General features: G+C 47.6%; 1 protein-coding gene across 4 annotated transcripts in view; it reads left to right on the top strand.

Annotated features, from left to right (window-relative positions):
- Bin1 (bridging integrator 1) overlaps window positions 1–19,070 on the top strand; it is a 57,442-nt gene that overhangs the window by 23,188 nt on the left and 15,184 nt on the right. For all 4 annotated transcript variants that reach the window (XM_028762695.1, XM_028762691.1, XM_028762693.1 and 1 more), the window contains exons 2-8: window positions 4,384–4,464; window positions 10,889–10,943; window positions 11,086–11,180; window positions 11,591–11,686; window positions 12,651–12,758; window positions 18,179–18,264; window positions 18,407–18,482. In XM_028762695.1, the coding sequence (XP_028618528.1) occupies window positions 4,384–4,464; window positions 10,889–10,943; window positions 11,086–11,180; window positions 11,591–11,686; window positions 12,651–12,758; window positions 18,179–18,264; window positions 18,407–18,482 (597 nt within the window). The remainder of the gene's footprint in view (window positions 1–4,383; window positions 4,465–10,888; window positions 10,944–11,085; window positions 11,181–11,590; window positions 11,687–12,650; window positions 12,759–18,178; window positions 18,265–18,406; window positions 18,483–19,070) is intronic.

Below are 19,070 nucleotides of genomic sequence, written 5' to 3'. Positions count from 1 at the left end.
AAGAGAGGGAAAATACAATCTCAGGAATTGAAGACAAGGTAGAAAAAGTGGATACTTGAGTCAAAAAAAAAAATGTTGAGTGTCAAACAAAACAAAACAGAACAAAAGAAAAAGCAAAAACAAGAACCACCACCCAGGAACAAAACATCCAGAAAATCTGGGTCATTATGGAAAGATCAAATGTAAGTGTAGTAAGGATAGAGGAACAAGAAGAAACTCAGGTCAGAGGCACAGAAAAATATTTTCAACAAAATTATAGAAGAAAATTCCCCCAACCTAAAGAAGGAAGTACTTATCAAAACCCAAGAAGCATACAGAACACCAAATAGATAGGACCAGAAAAAAAATTTCCTACAACAGATAATAATCAAAACACTAAACATACAGAATGCAGAAAGGATATTAAAAGCTGCAAATGAAGAAGATGAAATAACATATAAAGGAAGGACCATTAGAATAACACTTGACTTCTCAATGGAAACTGAAAGCTAGAATGACCAGGCTGAATGTTCTATAAAGTCTGAGAGACCACAAATGCTAACCCAGACTTTTATACCAGCAAAACTATTGACCATAATTGATGGAGAAAGAAAAACATTGCATGATAAAACCTATTTAAACAATTTCTATCTACCAATTCAGTTCTACAGAAGGCACTAGAAGGAAAACTTCAGTCTGAAGAGGCTAGCTATACCCAAGGAGACACAGGGACTAAATAGTACCAGAACAGTCAATTAAAAGAGGGAGAAAAATTCACACCATAACAACAAACTAACATAATCAGTAAACACTGTTCATTGGTAACTGTGATGGCTTTTCTTGGTTGTCAACTTGAATGAAGTACAATCCAGAAATGGAGGGCACACATGCGAGCTAGATCTTAATGCACACCTTTAATAACGTTTTTCCATCCTTTTACCCCGAGATAATGGTGAGGTATATTTCTTGGATGTAGTAGAAAGATGGATCTGGCTTTCTAATCCAATCTGTTAGTCTGCGTCTGGCCCATATCTTCTGCTGGAGGTCTACATAAGGACAATGGAACAAGGAAGGGTTTGTTCTTCTTCCTCTGCTTGTACTTACTTGCCAGGACAACTGTTGGAGCTGGTTTCTTCAGGACTCCAGCTTATACAGAAGGCCAGCTGAACCACTCAGCCTCATGGGACTCAGTAACGACTAGACTCTTGGACTTTCCATTCACAGTTGGTCATTGTTGGGTTAGCTGGACTTCAGCCTGTAAGTCATTCCAATAAATTCCTTTTATATGTAGACTTATTTCATAAGTTCTGTGACTCTAGAGAACCCTGACTAATACAGTAACTGAATATCAACCATCTAAATTCCCCACTAAGACACAGACTAACAGATTGGATTAGAAAGCAAGTTCCATCTTTCTGCTGCATCTGACAAATACACCTTACCATTATCTCAGGGTAAAAGGAAGCAAAAAGTGATTCCAAGCAAATGAACCTATGAAGCAAATAGATTTAGACATTTTAATATCTTTACAAATCAGATTTTAAACCAAAACTAATCAGAAGAGATAGGGCAGGATACTACATACTCATCAAGCAAAACATCCACCAAGAGGATATTGCAATCCTAAACATTTATACATCAAATACAAGGGCATGCAATTTCACAAAAAGAAACACTATTACAACTAAAAGCAAATATTGACTATCACACAGTGATAACGAGTGACATCAGTATCCCACTCTTAGACTGGTCAACCAGAAAAAAGCTGAACAGAGAAATACTGGAGCTAACAGACATTATGCACTAAATGAACTTAGCGTATTTACAGAATATTTCACCCAAGCACAAAAAATTCCCTTCTCTGCACCTCATGGAACTTTGTCTAAAACTGACCACATTTTTGGACACAAAGCAGTCTCAACAGCTGCAAGAAGATTGAAATGACACCCTGCATCCTATCTGACCACCATGGATTAAAGCTGAGTATTAATAACAACAGAAACAGCAGAAATCATACCAACTTATGGACACTGAACAAGTCTACTAAATGAAAAATGAGTCGAGCCATTAAGGAGGAAATCAAAAAACATTTTAGAATTGAATGAAAATGAAAACACAACATACTCCAAAACTATGGGACACAGTGAAGGCAGTTCTAAGAGGCAAGTTTATAGCACAAAGTGCATATGAATAAAGATCAATAAAATAGAAAAAAATAAATAAAATCAATACAAAGAGTCAGTGAAATGAGTTGGTTCTTTGAGAACATCAGTAAGATTGATAATGCTTAGCTAAACTAACGAAAGATGAAGAGAACAGATTCACAAATTAGAGAAGAAAAGGGAGCATAACAACAGACACCAAAGAAATCCAGACTCATAAGGACAATCTTTCAATATCAATACCCTATCAAACTGAAAAACCTAAAGGAAATGAATAAATTCCTTGATATATATATATGACCCACCAAGGTTAAATGAAGATCAGATAAGCAATTTAAACAGACTCATCAGCCCCAGTAAAGGAGAAGTTGTAGTTAAAATCTTCCCAACGGAAAAGAAGCTCAGGGCAAGAATGGATGCACCATAGAATCCTATCAGACCTCCAAAGAAGAATTAATATCAGTACTCCTCAAATTATTCCACAACATAGAAACGAAAGGAACATTGCCTAATTCTTCTTAGGAGGTCACAATTATCCTGATCCTAAACCGAAGATGCGATGAAAAAAAATAATACCAACAAATTTCTCTCATGAACCATGGGCCTAAGGAAAAATCAAATACTACTGTTTTACTAAAAGAATGTAGCAATAAAGTGACTCCTAATGACATTCTGTAATAGTCATAGACCAGTTGCTTTGCTCAGCCATCATCAGAGAAGGGAACTAACATAGCTGAACTATGTGCAGAGAGTGAGATATTCTGGAGCACTCAGTCCTACATGGGAAGTCTTCATCAACCTCTGGCTCAGGACTCAGGGATCTTTCGGGAACAGGAGGCAGAAAGATTGTAAGAGCTAGAGGTGATGGGTGACTGCCAAAACAGTGTTCTCCAGACACAAGTCTGATTCACACACAAACCCTTCGGTACTGTGGCAGCATGCAAAGGTCTTGCACAGGTTTAAGCCAGAAGGGGTCTCAGTTCTGAGAAGGGGAGGTGGCCAGGGGCTCCCACTCCTAACAAGAAGCTCTCTGCAATTGGTACCCACTTGCAAAGGAAAAATTAGTTTTCTCCAATGGATTCTCACTGGGAATATTAACTATACTTCAGGGTGGGCCCCATGCCCAGCAGTAGGCCAACAGAAAGCAAACTCAGTGGTCCTTTTGTATACTTTTTGTCCCATATTGTTTTGTTTGGACTTTTTATTTTTTGTCTTATTGGTCTTTGCTTGTATATTTAGATTACTGATTTGTATGTATGTATGTGTATTTCTTGGTTTTATTTGTTTGTTTTGTTTTTGAAGACACAGAAAGAACATGTGAAACTCAGTGGGTAGGAAGGTGGGAGGTTCTGGGAGGAGATGGGAGAGGGGAAAAGTCTGATTATAATATATTGTATGAAGAAATTGTTTTCCAATTTTAAAAAAGGCAGCCTTTAAAAAAAACAAAAAACAAAACAAAACCAAAACCCCACAAACCCAAATTAGAGCAAAAGAGGATAGATAAGGTGTGTTTGGTGCCCAAGTTAGAAGCTTAGAAGTTAAAATCTTCAGTCGGTTTTACTCATTGCTTTTGGGCCCAGTGTGAGCCAGTATGTCATACTGGGAAGTGCACATGGTTGGAAAAGTTTCCCATTTTGAAGCAGACAAGAAGCAAAAGAGAGAAAGAGAAGGGGATAGGGTCCCAGTAATTCCTTCAAGGGCGTGTCCTCAATGACTTAACTCTCTCCAATGTCCTACCTCATCCCAGTGGCACCAAGTCTGTGACCAAGTCTTTAACATATGGGCCTTTGGCAGATAGTTGGAGAAATGCTTATCTAAATTACTATGTATAAGGGAGGGTTTGTACATCACTATGGGGTGCTATACAATTTTACACAAGGAATGAGCACTGGTAGAATTTGGTATTGGGTCAGAGTCCTGGAACCAATAATATGTCAGTATTGAGGTGCACCGCACAACTAAGTCACTCATAATAACTTGCCTACTTCCTTGATAATGGCGTCCATTTTCCACCCATGTCTAGAAAACCCTCTTGGCCTGGTTACCTTCCATTGGGTCTTACCTGCCCACAATGCCTTGTTAGGATAAACCTTCCAACACAGGAAGTGTAGGCACTCATTCTGACCATTGCACAAGGGACAGTCCTCATGATCTTTGCGCTCCAACCGTTCCTGACTGAGCACTCTTGTTCCAGCCACTGGGCTTCTCCAACTGATGATCCTTCCTTCTCTCTGTGCGGCAGGTCCTGCAGAAACTGGGGAAGGCGGATGAGACGAAGGACGAGCAGTTTGAACAGTGCGTCCAGAATTTCAATAAGCAGCTGGTGAGTGTTTCTGGAGGTGGAACAGCGTTTGCCAGGTAGGAGATGGTGAGGACCATATTTGTGGAGTAGGAAAGCTCAGAAGGGAGAACAGTGTGGGTTGGTGAGGTGGTGGAGGACCCTTTTATAGATCAAGCAGTGAATCTCAGAGGTGTAGGGTCAACTATCCAAGGCCATCCAGCTTTGGAAGTAGATTCAGATCACACTTGTCTGGCTCAAATGCCAGGAAACACTCTCAGGCTATCCTTACCAGGATACATCCCAGGCTTAATTATGTAGGCAGTGTGGAGGAAACAGATACAAGAAAGGACTTTCTGAAGGGAAGACCCTGAACATCCCAAATGGAAATGATCTTCACCATCCTCTGGTTGAGGTGTTGAGGAAAGTGAAGGGAGCACGAGGCAGGCTGAGCCAGCTAGGCCATAGCCTATGGCTTCTTCAGGACAGACCCACAAGGATCTGGGGCCACAGAGAATGGGACAGGGCATGGGAGGAGAGGTTAGGGCTCTGCTAGAAATAGGGTGGAGAAGGCCCAGGCTGTAAGACTTCAGCTTCATGGTATTCCTAGTCTATAATGGGCCTTGGATAGCATTGAAGGTACCCATTGAAGCCTCTGTAGCTGGTCTGGAACCCAGGGGAAAGGTCTCATTGGCTTGGACCTAGGATCTGGGAGTGACAGCATACTGGGAGAAAGCTGGCACATGCTGGGAAGGCCAAAGAACATGGTGGGAGAGGGTTGGTGAGCAGCACTGGAGAGAATGGGAAAGCATGTCAGGAGGGTGCTTAAGGACAAGGCACCCTGGGCTGCCAGAGATATCTAACGCAAGGGGTTCCCCAGGGCAGGAGTGGGAGACACCATGGCTACTTGTCCCTCGGGCCAGTAATGGGAGGTGAGTATGTTCCCTGATAGGGGGCATCTTCTACCTTAGCTTCTTCATCTGCCAAATGTAAGCTTGAACAAGAGGTCAGAAGCCTCAGCCTCTGAGTCTGTCTCTTGTGAGGCAGGGCATGTCCCCTCTTTCTGTTGTCTTCAGGCTATGGGCAGCTTTGAGGCCCCTTTGGAGACTGCCATTACCTGTGTACTCTCTGTGAGCCATGTGTAGCCTTGTCTGCCTTGTAGGTTTGCTTTACCACACAGTTTATGTAGTGCATGGGATGGAACACAGAGCTTTGTGCTTGGTAGCAAGCACTCTACCAACCGAGCTAAACCCTCAGCTTCTGGTATTTTCTTTATTGTCAGGTGAAACACTGTGGTGAGGAGCAGTTAAAGCCACATGACTAGTTTAGGGACCTGGGAGATTGAAATTTGGACTCTGGGCCGTTTCACTTCCTCAAAGTTCACCCAGCCCTGAGGTGGATGTTGTGAGTTTGGAGTGTCTCTTTAAGGCAGGTTGGGCTGGTAGGGGGAGGGCAGGAAAGCACAGAGACAAGAGCTGAGGTCCATGTGGCCTGGGCCAGCAGGAGTGACACTTCCTATTCTTCCCATGGTGCTTATAGATCTGGCTCTGGGCCTGGAGGCACCTGCTGGGATTTCTATGTTCTTGTGTTCCAGAACAGGGAATTGAACTCCCAGCAAACAGATAGTGATAGGAAGAGAGAACTCTTCTGAGTGAGGGGTAGTTTTGAGACTGGAGTTTTGGGGTGTCCTTTGGAGGTTACACAGGTTTAGACCAGCCTGGTGTGTGTGAGAGATGGCTTGGCAAGGGGCTGGGAGTGGGGTGTAGAGAGAGTATGCGGATTGGTCTCTATTCTTGAGGGAGAGAATCCAGGAGCTGTAGTGAGCTTGGTCCTCAGCCAGCCTACAGAAATGGGATCGTAGCAGAGTATAGGAAACCCCACTTTCTCCTGTGGCTCTGGCTGGAGCCTTCAGTGTAGTGAACACAACTCTGTTAGTGTAGGGCTGACAATGTGTTCAGCCTCAGGGCAGTAGATCTCCTACTCCTTCTGTGTCCTCTGGAGGAGGCAGAGGTCATCTGCTGTTTCTTACTCTCAGGGTGACCCAGGTGGATGGCTCTCTTCCGACCCAGGTGGTGCCAGTCACAGGTAGTCACAGTCACCCTTGACTTCCGCCTTGTCCCGAGTGACGGGAATGAGCAGGTCGTGAGGCACTTGGTAATTAAGATTTGGGTTTGCCTTTCAAATATGCTCGGTTTATTCGCACAAAGATTCCTTACAACAACATGCTATGCAGAGATTATGGTCGCCTCATTTAAACAGACACCTCACCAAGTGCTGAGCTGTTGGGCAGAAAATGTAGGCTTCTGCCGGGATTCCTCTCCAGTGAGAGCAGGTTTGACCCATGGCATTGGGTCCTTCAGCTGTGGCAGACTGGGAGGATGGTGCTGACGGAAGGTCTAGATTGTCTTTGAGAGCAATGGTCAGTGCCTATGGGTGCAGCAAAGGTATAGAAAACTGGAGCCAGAATCACATGGGTGGCCAGTCTCAAAGTCCCCTTGCCAGTGGGGACCAGTGCAGAGGCTTGAGTTGCCATCTCAGGAGCAGAGCAGTACAATCCTGGGGCTGCCTCCCAAGTTCTAGTTTTTCTGTATTGTTCCAGTGGGTGTGAAATGTGGGCCATCCGGGCTCACAGCTTAGAGCTGACTCATTAACATAAAGGAGCTGCCTTCTGCTTGGCTCACATCAGAGTTGGCTTGCGGTTGGCTCCTTAACACATCTTGTAGGCATTACTTTATTCAAAGGTACCCATGATAGTTTCATGTGTGTCCTAACATGGATCCTAGGGAGACTACATGCTTTCAGCCTCCAGTACTGCACACCCCGTTCAGCCCTCTAGAAACTCTCATGGGCTTCCAGGCTGGCTAAGCTCTTACTTGGAGGGTCCTAAGGCTCACTGAGGTGCGAAAGCCCTACTCTTGGCTGTTTAGAGTAAAATCCTGTCCCTGAATGCCTAGCAGCAGGAGTTGGAGCTGAAGCTGACTGTCCCCTAAAACCACTAGGAGATGGGAGTCTGAGTCTGCAGGCTTAGGGTGGGATTGAATAGAGGAAGGCCTAGCAGGGGTGTATGGAGGCTGGCTGGACTCAGCCTCCTCTTGCTCTGTGTTAGACCATTGCTAACACTCGTGGGCCCAGCTGAACAATGGCCTAGAACATTCTTCCCTAGCCAGACTCTAATGGCACTGTGACTGGAACTCAGGAACTTCTAGAGACTTATTGCCTAGCTGCCCTGTTTAGATGCCAAGGAAGACAATTCTGGATAGTCCCTTGCTCAACTGAGTGGTGTTTATCTGCTCACAGCTCAGTGTCTGGGAGGCACAAGGAGCCTTGGTACAGCCTACAGCTTGCATCAGTTGAGTAAATGCATAGTCCGCCCAAGGGGAGCCTCTTGCTTTGGGTACAGGGTAGGCACATGTGTTAGAAGAGATAGGAAGGGGGGCTGAAGGTATGGCTGGGATGAGGGATGCTTAACAGAAAGACAAGCTGGGTCTGGAAGGTTCTATGGCATTGGGTGACTGAATAGCATTACCTCAGGAGCCCACTTGAATCCTCATCTCTAGCAGTGAAGGATTTAAGGTGTTAAAGAAGGGATGCTTTGGAGTACTGGGATTCTAACTGTGCAGCGCCTCAAGACTCTGTGTCCTGCCTCGGAACACTTCTAGTTCGGGCTTCTGTTTCCTCATTTAATTTGTTCCCCGTGAGCCTTGAACTTGAGTGTTCAGTCTTACATCTGACCAGGGCTACATGCCAGGTGGCCAGCCTCCCTTTTCTGCACGATGCTGATCTGTGGGTTTAACTAATTGCAGAGTGAAGATATTTCTAGAAACAGCAGCAGCAGCAACAACAAACAAGATTATACAAACAAAAGCAATATAGTGTGCTATTCATATATGCACATATTGCACTCATATTGCAATATGAGTAATGTAGAGATGGATGGCATACAAATACACAGGAGGATGCATGTGGTGTCTGTATGTATTCTTTGGCATTTCTTATAAAGGGATTGTGCATCCGTGGGTGTGGGTGTCTGACAGGGTTCCAGGACGGGCCTCTAATGTTTCTCAAAGTACAGCTATCCTCTAGGGGGACTGAGAGAGTTTTAGAGAGAGATTTTGATCCTTTCACCCTCTCTGGTTTATTTTGTGTGTTTTTCTTAAACCACTGCTGCTGGTGTCCTCAGCTGTGAAGCAAAGTACAGAAGGCAAAACAATAAAAAGATTCCACCCAAGTCTAGCGTAGTGAGCCAGTGAGTTTGTTGGAGCTTGGGTGACTCAAAGGCAGCTGTGTACTGAGAAGCCCACCCAGCGTGAGTAATGACTCACCAAGGCTGCACCCCCTAGGGTTTCCTGCCTTGCAGGCAGTGTGGCTGGCTGGAAAGTCCCCTCCCCCCCAGCGATTGTTACTGTTTATATAACCTTGGGGAGGGAGCTTATAGATCTGTACAGTTCAGGAACTTTTTTAGGACACATTGTTAACAGTTACCCAGCTAGCCTGAGCCCTCCTTCCCCTTGGAGGTGCTCTCTGAATCTCCCAGGCTTTGTATGATGCTCAGTACATTGCTGACCTCACAGCATCCTTATCAAGTGGAGATAGTGATGGGGAGAAGATGGTACACAGGGCTGTGGGCACCAGGGAGAAGTGCAGGTCCCAGCAGAGGAAGAGGAATAGGTAATAGAGGTTCGAACATGCTGGGTTGAGCCAGGAAGATGGCCTGTCCTTGAATGCCCTTCCTGGAGGTGGACCAGTATAGGCAGAGATCATCTTCAGGCCAGGGTGCTGTACCCTCTAGGTCTCCTGTGCCTCTGTCATGGGCATGTCTCTATCCCTGTCCTGCAGAGTGGGAGGGACTAAGACGGTTTCTTCCTGAGTCACAACCTGCCTCATCTCCAGTCTGAAACCCATCTCCTGAGGCTTGACTTCAGAGCTCTGGGGCCAGTGTCTCATCTGAGCTGTTCCCAGGCACTGTGGTATGCCAGGCAGGGCATTATTTGTTTTGTATTCTCCAGGCTCAGGATATACTACTGACCTTCCAACTTGTTTGTTCTTTCCCTTCCGCCTAGCACTTTGGGTAGACTGAGGACTCTCTCCTGTTGTAACTCTCCTGGGACCCTGGTCTCAGCATTCCTGATCCATTTCTGTTGCTGTAAATCTCCAACCCAAATAAAACCGGTCAAAGAAAACACAGCTCAATAATTATGAATATAAGCTGCACGCCTAGATTGGATAGATTCATCACTACTCTATTCCCCAGCTACGAGACCCTTTATAACTTGCAGGTTTCCCAAGCCACGCGCTTGTCCTTCCACCTCCTGCTTCTCCCTTCTCTGTTGTCCTCCTCCATCGTCTTCCTCCCCCAGCTTCTCTTCCCTCTTCCCACCAACCTTTATTTCTCCCCTTCTCTGCCCAATCACTGGCTCTAGCCTTTATCTTACAAATTAAGGTGGGCAGAAGGTTCAATAGAAGTCACCTGTGTACTGATTCTCTCCTCTGCATCCCCTCCCAGGAAAGTGGAATTAACATCAAAATACAAGACCAGGGCTATCCACAATACTCTTCTATCATAGGGACATAAGGTCTAGCCCATGTTCCATCCTCTCTGCTGGCTCTGGGGTTCTGCTACCCTGGAGCCTTGGGGAGCTTCTAGTTGGCTAACTCCTTCTCTACAGCCTTCTCTACCATCTTTCTCACCTGGGCTGGAGGCCCTTGGCGTTCTTGGCAGTATCTCTATACTTCTGTTCTCTGCTAACTCTGGGCTTTTCTTCTTCTTGGAGTCTGCCATCCTCTATCCATCAGCACCATAGTGCCCGTGAAGACTCACAGGAGCTCTCTGTCCTTGCTTTGGCACTGTGGGAGTCTCTGTTCCTGAGTGCTACCTAAAGTTGTAGAACAAGGTGCCTGATGGTTCTTGAATCCACCTGGCCATGTTTCTGCGCTCATTTGTCACATGTTCACTGTCATCTGAGACCCAAACTGCTGCGTTTGTGTACTCGGTGTGTGTGGTATCACATACATACATATATACAAACATACATACATACATACATACATACACACAAACATACATACATACATATGTACATATGTAAATACATACATACAAACATACATACAAACATGCATACATACATACATACATACATACAAACATACATACGTACATACGTACATATGCACATACATACAGTGTGACATCACTGTGCAGGGGTCTTGTCTTCTAGCATTCTTACACTACCGAGTGGTGGCTGACACGTGGGGCTGTGGGGCTACCAATGAAGGGAGTGACAATGACAGGAACAATGGCAAGAAGGCCACAGCTGCTATTCTCTGAGGTTCTAGCTTCTAGGGAGAACACAGGTTGGTGGCTGTTGGCAAGAGGGAAGCCTTGTTTGTCATGTGATTGGTAGTAAGAAGGTGAGGGTTGGTGACCAGTGTCCCCAGGACCTGACCTTGTTCTTGGCTTTTCTGGCAGACAGAGGGTACCCGGCTGCAGAAGGATCTTCGGACCTACCTGGCTTCTGTTAAAGGTAGGGCACATCTGTCTGTAAGGACTTGGGGTCATGGAGCTGAGGTGGGTGGAGCTATGAGTCAGCTGGACCACATCTGCAGTGGTAACAACTAGATGAGGGGTGGCATATGGAACCCATGTACCTTCTCCCTATCCCACAGCCATGCACGAAGCCTCCAAGAAGCTGAGTGAGTGTCTCCAGGAGGTGTATGAGCCTGAGTGGCCTGGCAGGGATGAAGCAAACAAGATTGCAGAGGTGAGCCTGGGAGGGTGGCTGTGATTCTTCCCCCAGGGCCCTTTTGGCTTCAGCTCCTGTCCCCGCAACGTCTCATCTTCTGATGCAAGCTACGCTGATTCTCGGGCACTCATACTCAATGTAGACCTGGCCAAGTTGCCTTCCTCTTCTGCAGGCTATGCTTCTGGTACTTGTCACACTGGCTTTTGAGAAAGGGGATATGGCTGCCCCCGTGTGTTAGTCATACAGCCTCCCTTACTGACCCTGATAGTCTTTACTGTATTCAAACCTTGCTGTCATCCCAGGGACACTGCAACCTCAGGAAACCAAGGCACTGAGAGTCCATAGAGCTTTGAGGTGATTGGCACTGGGATGAGAGCCGTGGACTATGTGGCTTAGCTCTACAAAGCACTCCCATTCCTGTGTTTCAGAACAATGACCTACTATGGATGGACTACCACCAGAAGCTGGTGGACCAGGCTTTGCTGACCATGGACACCTACCTGGGCCAGTTCCCTGATATCAAGGTAAGAGACCTATGGGCCTATTGTCTTGCTTGGGCTTGGAGCTTGTGGAAGGAGCTGGAGTCTAGGAGAAACCTATGATGTAGGGCTGGCTCAGGTGGGAGGTGACTGCCCTATGGTCAGGTATCTGCTTAGCCGGGCAGTTTGTTTCTTCAAGACTGGTCTATCTGTGACCAGTCACTAGCTGGCCCTATCTCCTATATGGCACTGATGATATGCCAAAGAGATAATTTTAACCAAGTCTAGTTGAAGATTTTTGGGGTTACGCCTACCCTAGCATGAGTGACAACTTACAAAGCTGCATCCCTGGAGCCCCTGCACAGCTTTTGGGCAGTGTGGCAAGTGAGAGTATCTCTTTTCCAGTAATTGTTACTACTGATATAAAGTCAAGCAGGGGCTTAGGTGTGAGGATGTGTGTAAGACCCAAGCACATGCAATCCAAAGGTCCCTGTATTTGTGCTGTGTGTTTGGTAGGGTGTGTGTTGCCTGTTAACTGTGCGGGTATGTTTATATTATCCAATGTTCAGAAATCTGGCTGCTTCTGCTGGAACTGAATATATGTTTGGAGCCTTGTATACTAAGATTTCCACTAATGCCTCTGGGTCCCTAGGTGCTGTGTCCATGGATGTTCACGAGTCTAAGGAACCTAGGATGTTTAGGAAGACTCTCTACTTTATAGGAAGTGTAGATATATATAGTCACTGATAAGAGTGTCTCAGGAGATTTGGGGCCTCGCTAGGGGTTTTGACAGGTGAATCCCTGCTGCCAGGAAAGTGGGTGACACAGAGAGGACACAGTGCCCTGCAGAGTGAGCTTCCTGCCTCCAGAAGGCTCTGTTGCCAGATTTGATTCTGTACCCAGATATGCTACTTCAGGCCTGCTGTGTTTCTCTAGCCTGCTTTCTCTGGGCCCAGCCTGGGGATCCTGGCATCAGGCCCCACTGATCCCTCCCCTCTCTGCTCGTTAGTCACGCATTGCCAAGCGGGGGCGGAAGCTGGTGGACTATGACAGTGCCCGGCACCACTATGAGTCTCTTCAAACCGCCAAGAAGAAGGACGAAGCCAAAATTGCCAAGGTAAGGGCTGGGACAGGGTCAGGGAATCCAAGAGAGGTTAGTCCAAGGTTCCCAGCTTTGGACGGGGATGGCGTTGAGCCCAGTGCCAGATAGAAGAAGACCCTGTAGTGGGTGCAGAAGGGTGGGGCTGTCACTGGCCTTTTTCTGCCCTTTTGCCCTGCTTGGAGGCAGTTTTCCAGAATGAGAATAGACCCAGCTTGGGTTTCCCTGGCGTGGCACTATCTTGCTCAATGCACTGAGTGGAATTCTGTCATGGGATCCGATGTGATTCTGTCTTGCTGGAACAAGCTTGTGGGCGGGTCACATAGTCCTGTTGTGTATGGGTGGGTGGCGGAGCCCTGTGTGCTAAACCCCTCTATCCTGCTTACTTTTCTTATAGCTGTTGTGCAGTTCGAAGCCCCCTCTCCACACCCACTTGGGTGGGAGTCCCCTTATTTTCTCAGCCTTGGGGTTTGGGGAGGGAGAAGCTGCACCTGCCGCACGCCGGCAGCCGGATGGGGGCTGGTTTGTCTATCTCTGCATGGGATTGTGGGCTTGGTGTTTAATTATCTATGTCTCTGTTTTTTTTCTCCCACCTCCCTCCTGTCTCTCCATTTTCCTTTGCCTTGACCTCTCCTTCCCTCCCTCCCTCCCCTTCCCCAGCCTGTCTCGCTGCTTGAGAAAGCCGCCCCCCAGTGGTGCCAAGGCAAACTACAGGCTCATCTTGTAGCTCAAACTAACCTGCTCCGAAATCAGGTGATACTGGCTTCTAACCTTGCACGTGCTGGCGCCTTCTGGTCTGTTAGTTATTCTACCTGGGTGTCTCTCTGCCCAGCCTCCACAAGCTTCTCTGGGATAAGGGAGGGCTTATCTTCTTTCTGGGCTTTAGAGGCAGGCAGGGCCAGAGTCTGAGCTGGAGGCGTGTGGCACGGGGTGGGGTTTGGTGGGGCTTTTAGATTCCTTGGGATTCCTGTTTTAGAAGAGACATTTGACCAAGTATCTAGAAGTTGTGGCTGACCTGGACCCCTACTCAGGTCTGTGCTCTTTTCAGATGACTGGCATCCTGTACCAGGAACACCCTTGAGCATCCCACTGCCTCTGGGGGCTCCTGCCCAATTCCTTAAACTGTTTAGAAGCTCCAAAGTTCTTCTGAAGAAGCATATCTGCTCTCTATGGCAATCTTACTCCCAGGATCCCAGAGCTGGCTGTAGCTGAGTGAGGCTCTTAATTCAAGCCCTGGGGTAGTTAACCTGGTCTGGGCTCCATGAAGGTGGTCCTTGCTACAGTGGACTCAGAACTTGGCCACCGAAGGAGACTCTAGGAAGCCTCTGTATCCTGGCTGGGATGCCAGGGAGACCTGGGGCCAGAAAGGTCATCCTTTGGAGGTTACATGAAGGGCAAAGGTTGTAAAGGACTTTCTACTAAACAGTGGGTCATATCACTCCCCTGCCAGGGGATCCTACAGTCTTCTTGGTTTCCTGAATGTTGAACTGGCTAAAGTTTGGCTGGAGTCTGCTAGAGATAAGGCAGATAGATCAAGAGAAATGGACCACATTTTTTTTTTTTCTTCTTCCAACCTTGCTTGAGACTCAGGAAACCCTTTGTAGTGGGGATGAGGCAGGTAGCCAAGACTTGACCCAGAAAGAGGTCGGATTTCTCCTGGAGAGTGCCCCATTTTTCCGGGGCCACCTCCCGATTGATTTCATTCTCTGCAACCTCACAGATCAAATGTGCAGGATGGGGAAGGAGAAGCTCCGACCTGACAAGGCTAGCTGCCCAATTTCTGATGTGAGCCACTGCCTAACTTCTTGAAGTCCAAAGCTTGGGGCTAAGGATCAAGGTGACTGGTTATTCAGAGCCTGTGGGTGTGGACTTACAGGTCTGGAAATGCCCACTCAGCCTTGGAAAGTAGAGCAGGAGAACTATGAGGACCCTGCGTGGCTGAGAGGGGCTAGAGCCAGAGCCAGGTCTGCGCTTGGCGTTTCTTCCCCTACAAAGTGGAGTACGTTGAATGAGTAGTTGGAGGGGCCCCTGGGACACATTAGGCCCTGGGACGGGGTCTACCTGATGCTTTAGGGCTCCTGAGATGGGCGTGGGTTGGGGAATCGTGCTTGGAAGGGCTCTTACTTCACTGTGGGGGAGCAGCGGGAGGCTGAGCCACAGGGTCACCTTTTCAGATGCTGGGCTGTTTCACCTTTCCCATGGGAGCCCCCCTCCCCCCTCCTTCCCCTCCTAATGGCTAGCTGGAAAACTAGAGCAACTTTGCAGCTGCCCTTGTCACCAATAGGCACCAGTAGTAAGCTGCGAGCTTCGCTTGGGACCCTAATCCACCCTGAGGGTAGACTTGACTTTAAGGGGCAGTGTATCCTCTGCTGTCTGTGTTTGTAGAGCTGACTGACTTTCCTATGATCCTGGCTGGTCCTGGGAGCTCTCCAGACTTGCTCCAGCTTCTTGGGCTTGCCTGCAAACCAGGTCCAGACTCTCCAGTCAGCTCTTTGTCTTAGAATGGAGAGGGGTGTGGGGGCTGGGAGGTCTCCTGTTTTACCCACGGCTCTTCTCTGCTCTGTCACTTCTGAGTGCTTCCTAAGGTGTGGTATTTGTGGTATGGTGTGCATACTTGCCTTTCAAGCACTTCCTAAAAGGCAGGGATCTGAGGCACAAATCAGAGGACGAAAGCCCTGACTTCGGGGAACTTAAAGTGGACCTGCCCTTGTTCTATGCTGTGTTGCTGGGTCCCTGGTCCTATCTGTGCTGAGACTCCCAGCTTTGATCTGACCTGTCCAAAGGGAATCATTTGTCTTTATGTCACCCTCCTAATTCACCTTTAAGTGTTTGTGTGCATGTATGTTTGTGTGTGTGTGTGTGTGTGTGTGTGTGTGTGTTGGCCAGAGGACAACCTCAGACCTCAGGCACTGTCTTAATTAGGGTTTCTATTGCTTTGATGAAACAGCAAATTGGGGAGAAAGGGTTTATTTGGCTTTACATTTCCATACTGCTATTCATCATTGGAGAAAGTCAGGACAGGAGCTCAAACAGGGCAGGAACCTGAAGGCAGGAACTGACACAGATCCCGTGGGGGGTGCTGCTCACTGGCTTGCTCCTCATAGCTTGCTCAGCCTGCTTTCTTGTAGAATCCAGGAAGACCAGCCCAGAGATGAAACCACCCCATCAATCACTAATTAAGAAAATGCCTAATGGCATTGATCTCATAGAGGGATTTTCTCAACTGAGGTTCCCTCCTTTTAGATAACTCTAGTCTGTGTGTCAATCTGACATAAAACTATCCAGCACAGGTACCATCTACCTTTATTATTTTATTGTTATTGTTGCTATTTGGTGTGTAGGGGCATGCATATGTGAAGGTCAGTTTGGAATCAAATTAAAAACCATGGCTGGGAAACAGCTCAGGAAACTCTGGATGGGCAGGAAGCACCCTTTAACGTAACTACTCCTGCATAATGACTTCTGTTTGAGCCCCAGAACCCATTTTAGATTTAAAGTTTAAATGTAAAACTTTGTGGAGCCATTTGTTTCTTTTACTTTTATATGGGCCTCAGGGATTGAATTCAGGTTGTCAGGTTCCTGTAGCAAGTGCCTTTCCTTGCTGAGCATTTCTGTCCCACATGAGACAGGCTTTCTCACTGGTCCAACACTCACCAAATAGGCTGAGCTGACTAGCTAGAGGGGACAGGGGATTCACGTGTCTCTTTGCTGGGACAACATATACCACCAGGCCCTGCTTTGTGTGTGTGTGTGTGTGTGTGTGTCTGTCTGTCTGTGTGTGTGTCTGCCACCTTTGGGAGGGTACCCTCAGGGGCTAGAAGAGGGAGTCAGATCACCCGAAGCTGGAATTAAAAGGGATTGTGACCTTCCTGATGTAGGTGCTAGAACGGAATCTGAGTCCTTTGGATGGACAGGAAGCACCCTTTAACCTAACTACTAAGCCATCTCTCTGATCCCGGGCCCCAAGTTTAAAGTGTGGTTCTGGGGGTCCAACAGAAGTCTTTATGCATAGGGACTGAGTTTCCTGAGCTATTTTCCCAGCCTCGCCTTTAAAGGTTGTTGTTTGTTATTGCTTTTTGTCCTTCCCCCCTCCCCTTTAAATTAGACTCTAAAAAGGCTTCTCAGGAGCCATGTGTTACCTGAAGTATATGGTGGTCAGATGTCACAGAGGTCCCTTCTCTTATTCCATCCAAGGCTCTAGCTTGAGATCTACTCGGGCTGGGTGCTCAGTGGGCTGGACCTGGTATGCCTGAAGCTAGGTGAAGTGGCCAGCTTGGCTTGGAAAGAAAAAAAAAGGTGTGCTTTTGTCTGAGTGTTGTTCTGGCTAGCTGTGGTCTCAGCACCAGCCTTAGAATGGGAGGCTGCTGGCCTCACACCTTCCCTGAGCCTGATGACCCAGGTCCCTGGGTCGTGAGTCAGCATTGAGTCTTAATCAACCCTGTCTGTGTGACTCATACCTCTGCTTGGTGCTGGGGTCTAGTGCCACCTCTTGGTAGAATAAGAAATTTAGGAAGAGCCATGAGCACTGGGCATGAGCACCTCAGGTCAGTTCGGTCCTCTCTGCCTCATCGTAGAGGTGCTGACCCACTGCCACTGGTCCTTGGTTGGCACAGATCATAGGAGAGGGATTTGTGGGGAAAACTTGCCATGAAAGCAATGAGAAACTAGACACCAAAGTGAAGCAGGCTCTGGCCCCAAGAGAGCTATCAGGAACCTTCAGGAAGGGTCATAGAAAGGAGTAGCAGGCTAGCTGAATCTCAGGGCTGACACTTGGCTCACGGGGGTTGATGTGGAATTAGGAAGGGTTTGCCTGAGTCTGGGGTCTGCCTCTGTGCTCCAGCTCTGTAGGTTGTTTGATTTCAAGCCACCCCCTTCCCCACTGTGTATGTCTATGTGTGTTTAGGCTAAGAGTCAAGCTCTTGTATTGTCCCCAAGAAATTGTCCGAATTAGTATTTTGAGACAAGTTCTCTCCTTGGGACCTGAGGAACATTGGTTTAGTTTGGCTGGCTAGCCAGTGAGCTCTGGGGATCGCTCTGTGTGCACCTCTTCAAAACTGGGATTTCTAGGGTGTTCCACCACATCTGGCCTCCTATGTGGTTGCTGGGGGATCAAACTCAGGCTCTCCTGTTTCTCCTCAAAGCACTTTATCAACCGAACCATCTCCCCAACCCTTGTCCTCAACCTTCTTACTGGCCATCTCAACAAACCCTCTTTTTATAATGGCAGCTCAACACACACTATTCCCAGAGTATCCTCTAGGGCTCCAATGGGAAGTTCTGGGTGGGTATCCACATCCAGGCTAGCTTCTATCCTGCTTAGGCCCTGGGGCCCACATCCAGGCTGAAGAGGGTACCAGATATGGAGGCAGGTCTGGCTCATTTCCCCAGGGCAGATTTCCACACAGATTCTAACATACCCCATTGCCTCTCCATCCCAGGCAGAAGAGGAGCTCATCAAAGCCCAGAAGGTGTTTGAGGAGATGAATGTGGATCTGCAGGAGGAGCTGCCATCCCTGTGGAACAGGTGAAGTCAGGAGGGGTGCTCACCCTGGCCCTGTGTCAGCCTGGCCCTGTGTCTACTTACTCACTTCAGGGCTCTGTGTCTCTGAGGATGCAGCATGCAGTCACATGTGTTCTCACCATGTCACCTCCTCTCCCTCTGGCAGCCGTGTAGGTTTCTATGTCAACACGTTCCAGAGCATCGCGGGTCTGGAGGAAAACTTCCACAAAGAGATGAGTAAGGTAGGCCAGGGTGACCCGGCAGTGCAGAGGGTCAGTCAGAGGCAGGGATGGGGAGCTTGGGTACTCTGGTGACCGTGCCAACTTTTCCACCTGGGGTAGCTGTGGGTGGTCCAATCCAGCCCCAGCCTGCCATACCCAGTCTTGTACTTCTTCCCTGGACCACATTTTGGGAATGTGATCAGCCCCTTCTTGGAGTATGATCATCCTCTCAGACAACTCTGAGAGCTCAGGGCTAGAAATGGTGATGGATATTTTCCTCAATCTGTAGGAAAAAAATAAGTTACCAGAATTTTTGTAATTAAAAAACAGTCTCCTGTATTCCTTAAGGTAGGGAAATGGCATGTTTCTCTTCCAGTGTCTGGCATAAGAGGCGTGATAAGCTCACACTTTTATGTTGTATTAGAATGGAAGCTGTGTTACATGGCGGTTGGAGACACCTGGTGTGACAGCTCTCCCACTCCATATGGTGGCTGTTCTGACTTTGTCCCTTGGACCCAGAGGAATGAAGTAAATGATGATTCCAGGTTCTGGGGCTAAAGAGAAAGAGCTGGTTTGAGGCCTTTTCCTGACCACAAGCCTCCCATTTAA

Source organism: Grammomys surdaster, unplaced genomic scaffold, assembly GCF_004785775.1.
Source record: "Grammomys surdaster isolate TR1022 unplaced genomic scaffold, NIH_TR_1.0 135, whole genome shotgun sequence".
NCBI lineage: Eukaryota > Metazoa > Chordata > Mammalia > Rodentia > Muridae > Grammomys > Grammomys surdaster.
This window is presented reverse-complemented; position numbering and strand designations above follow the sequence as displayed.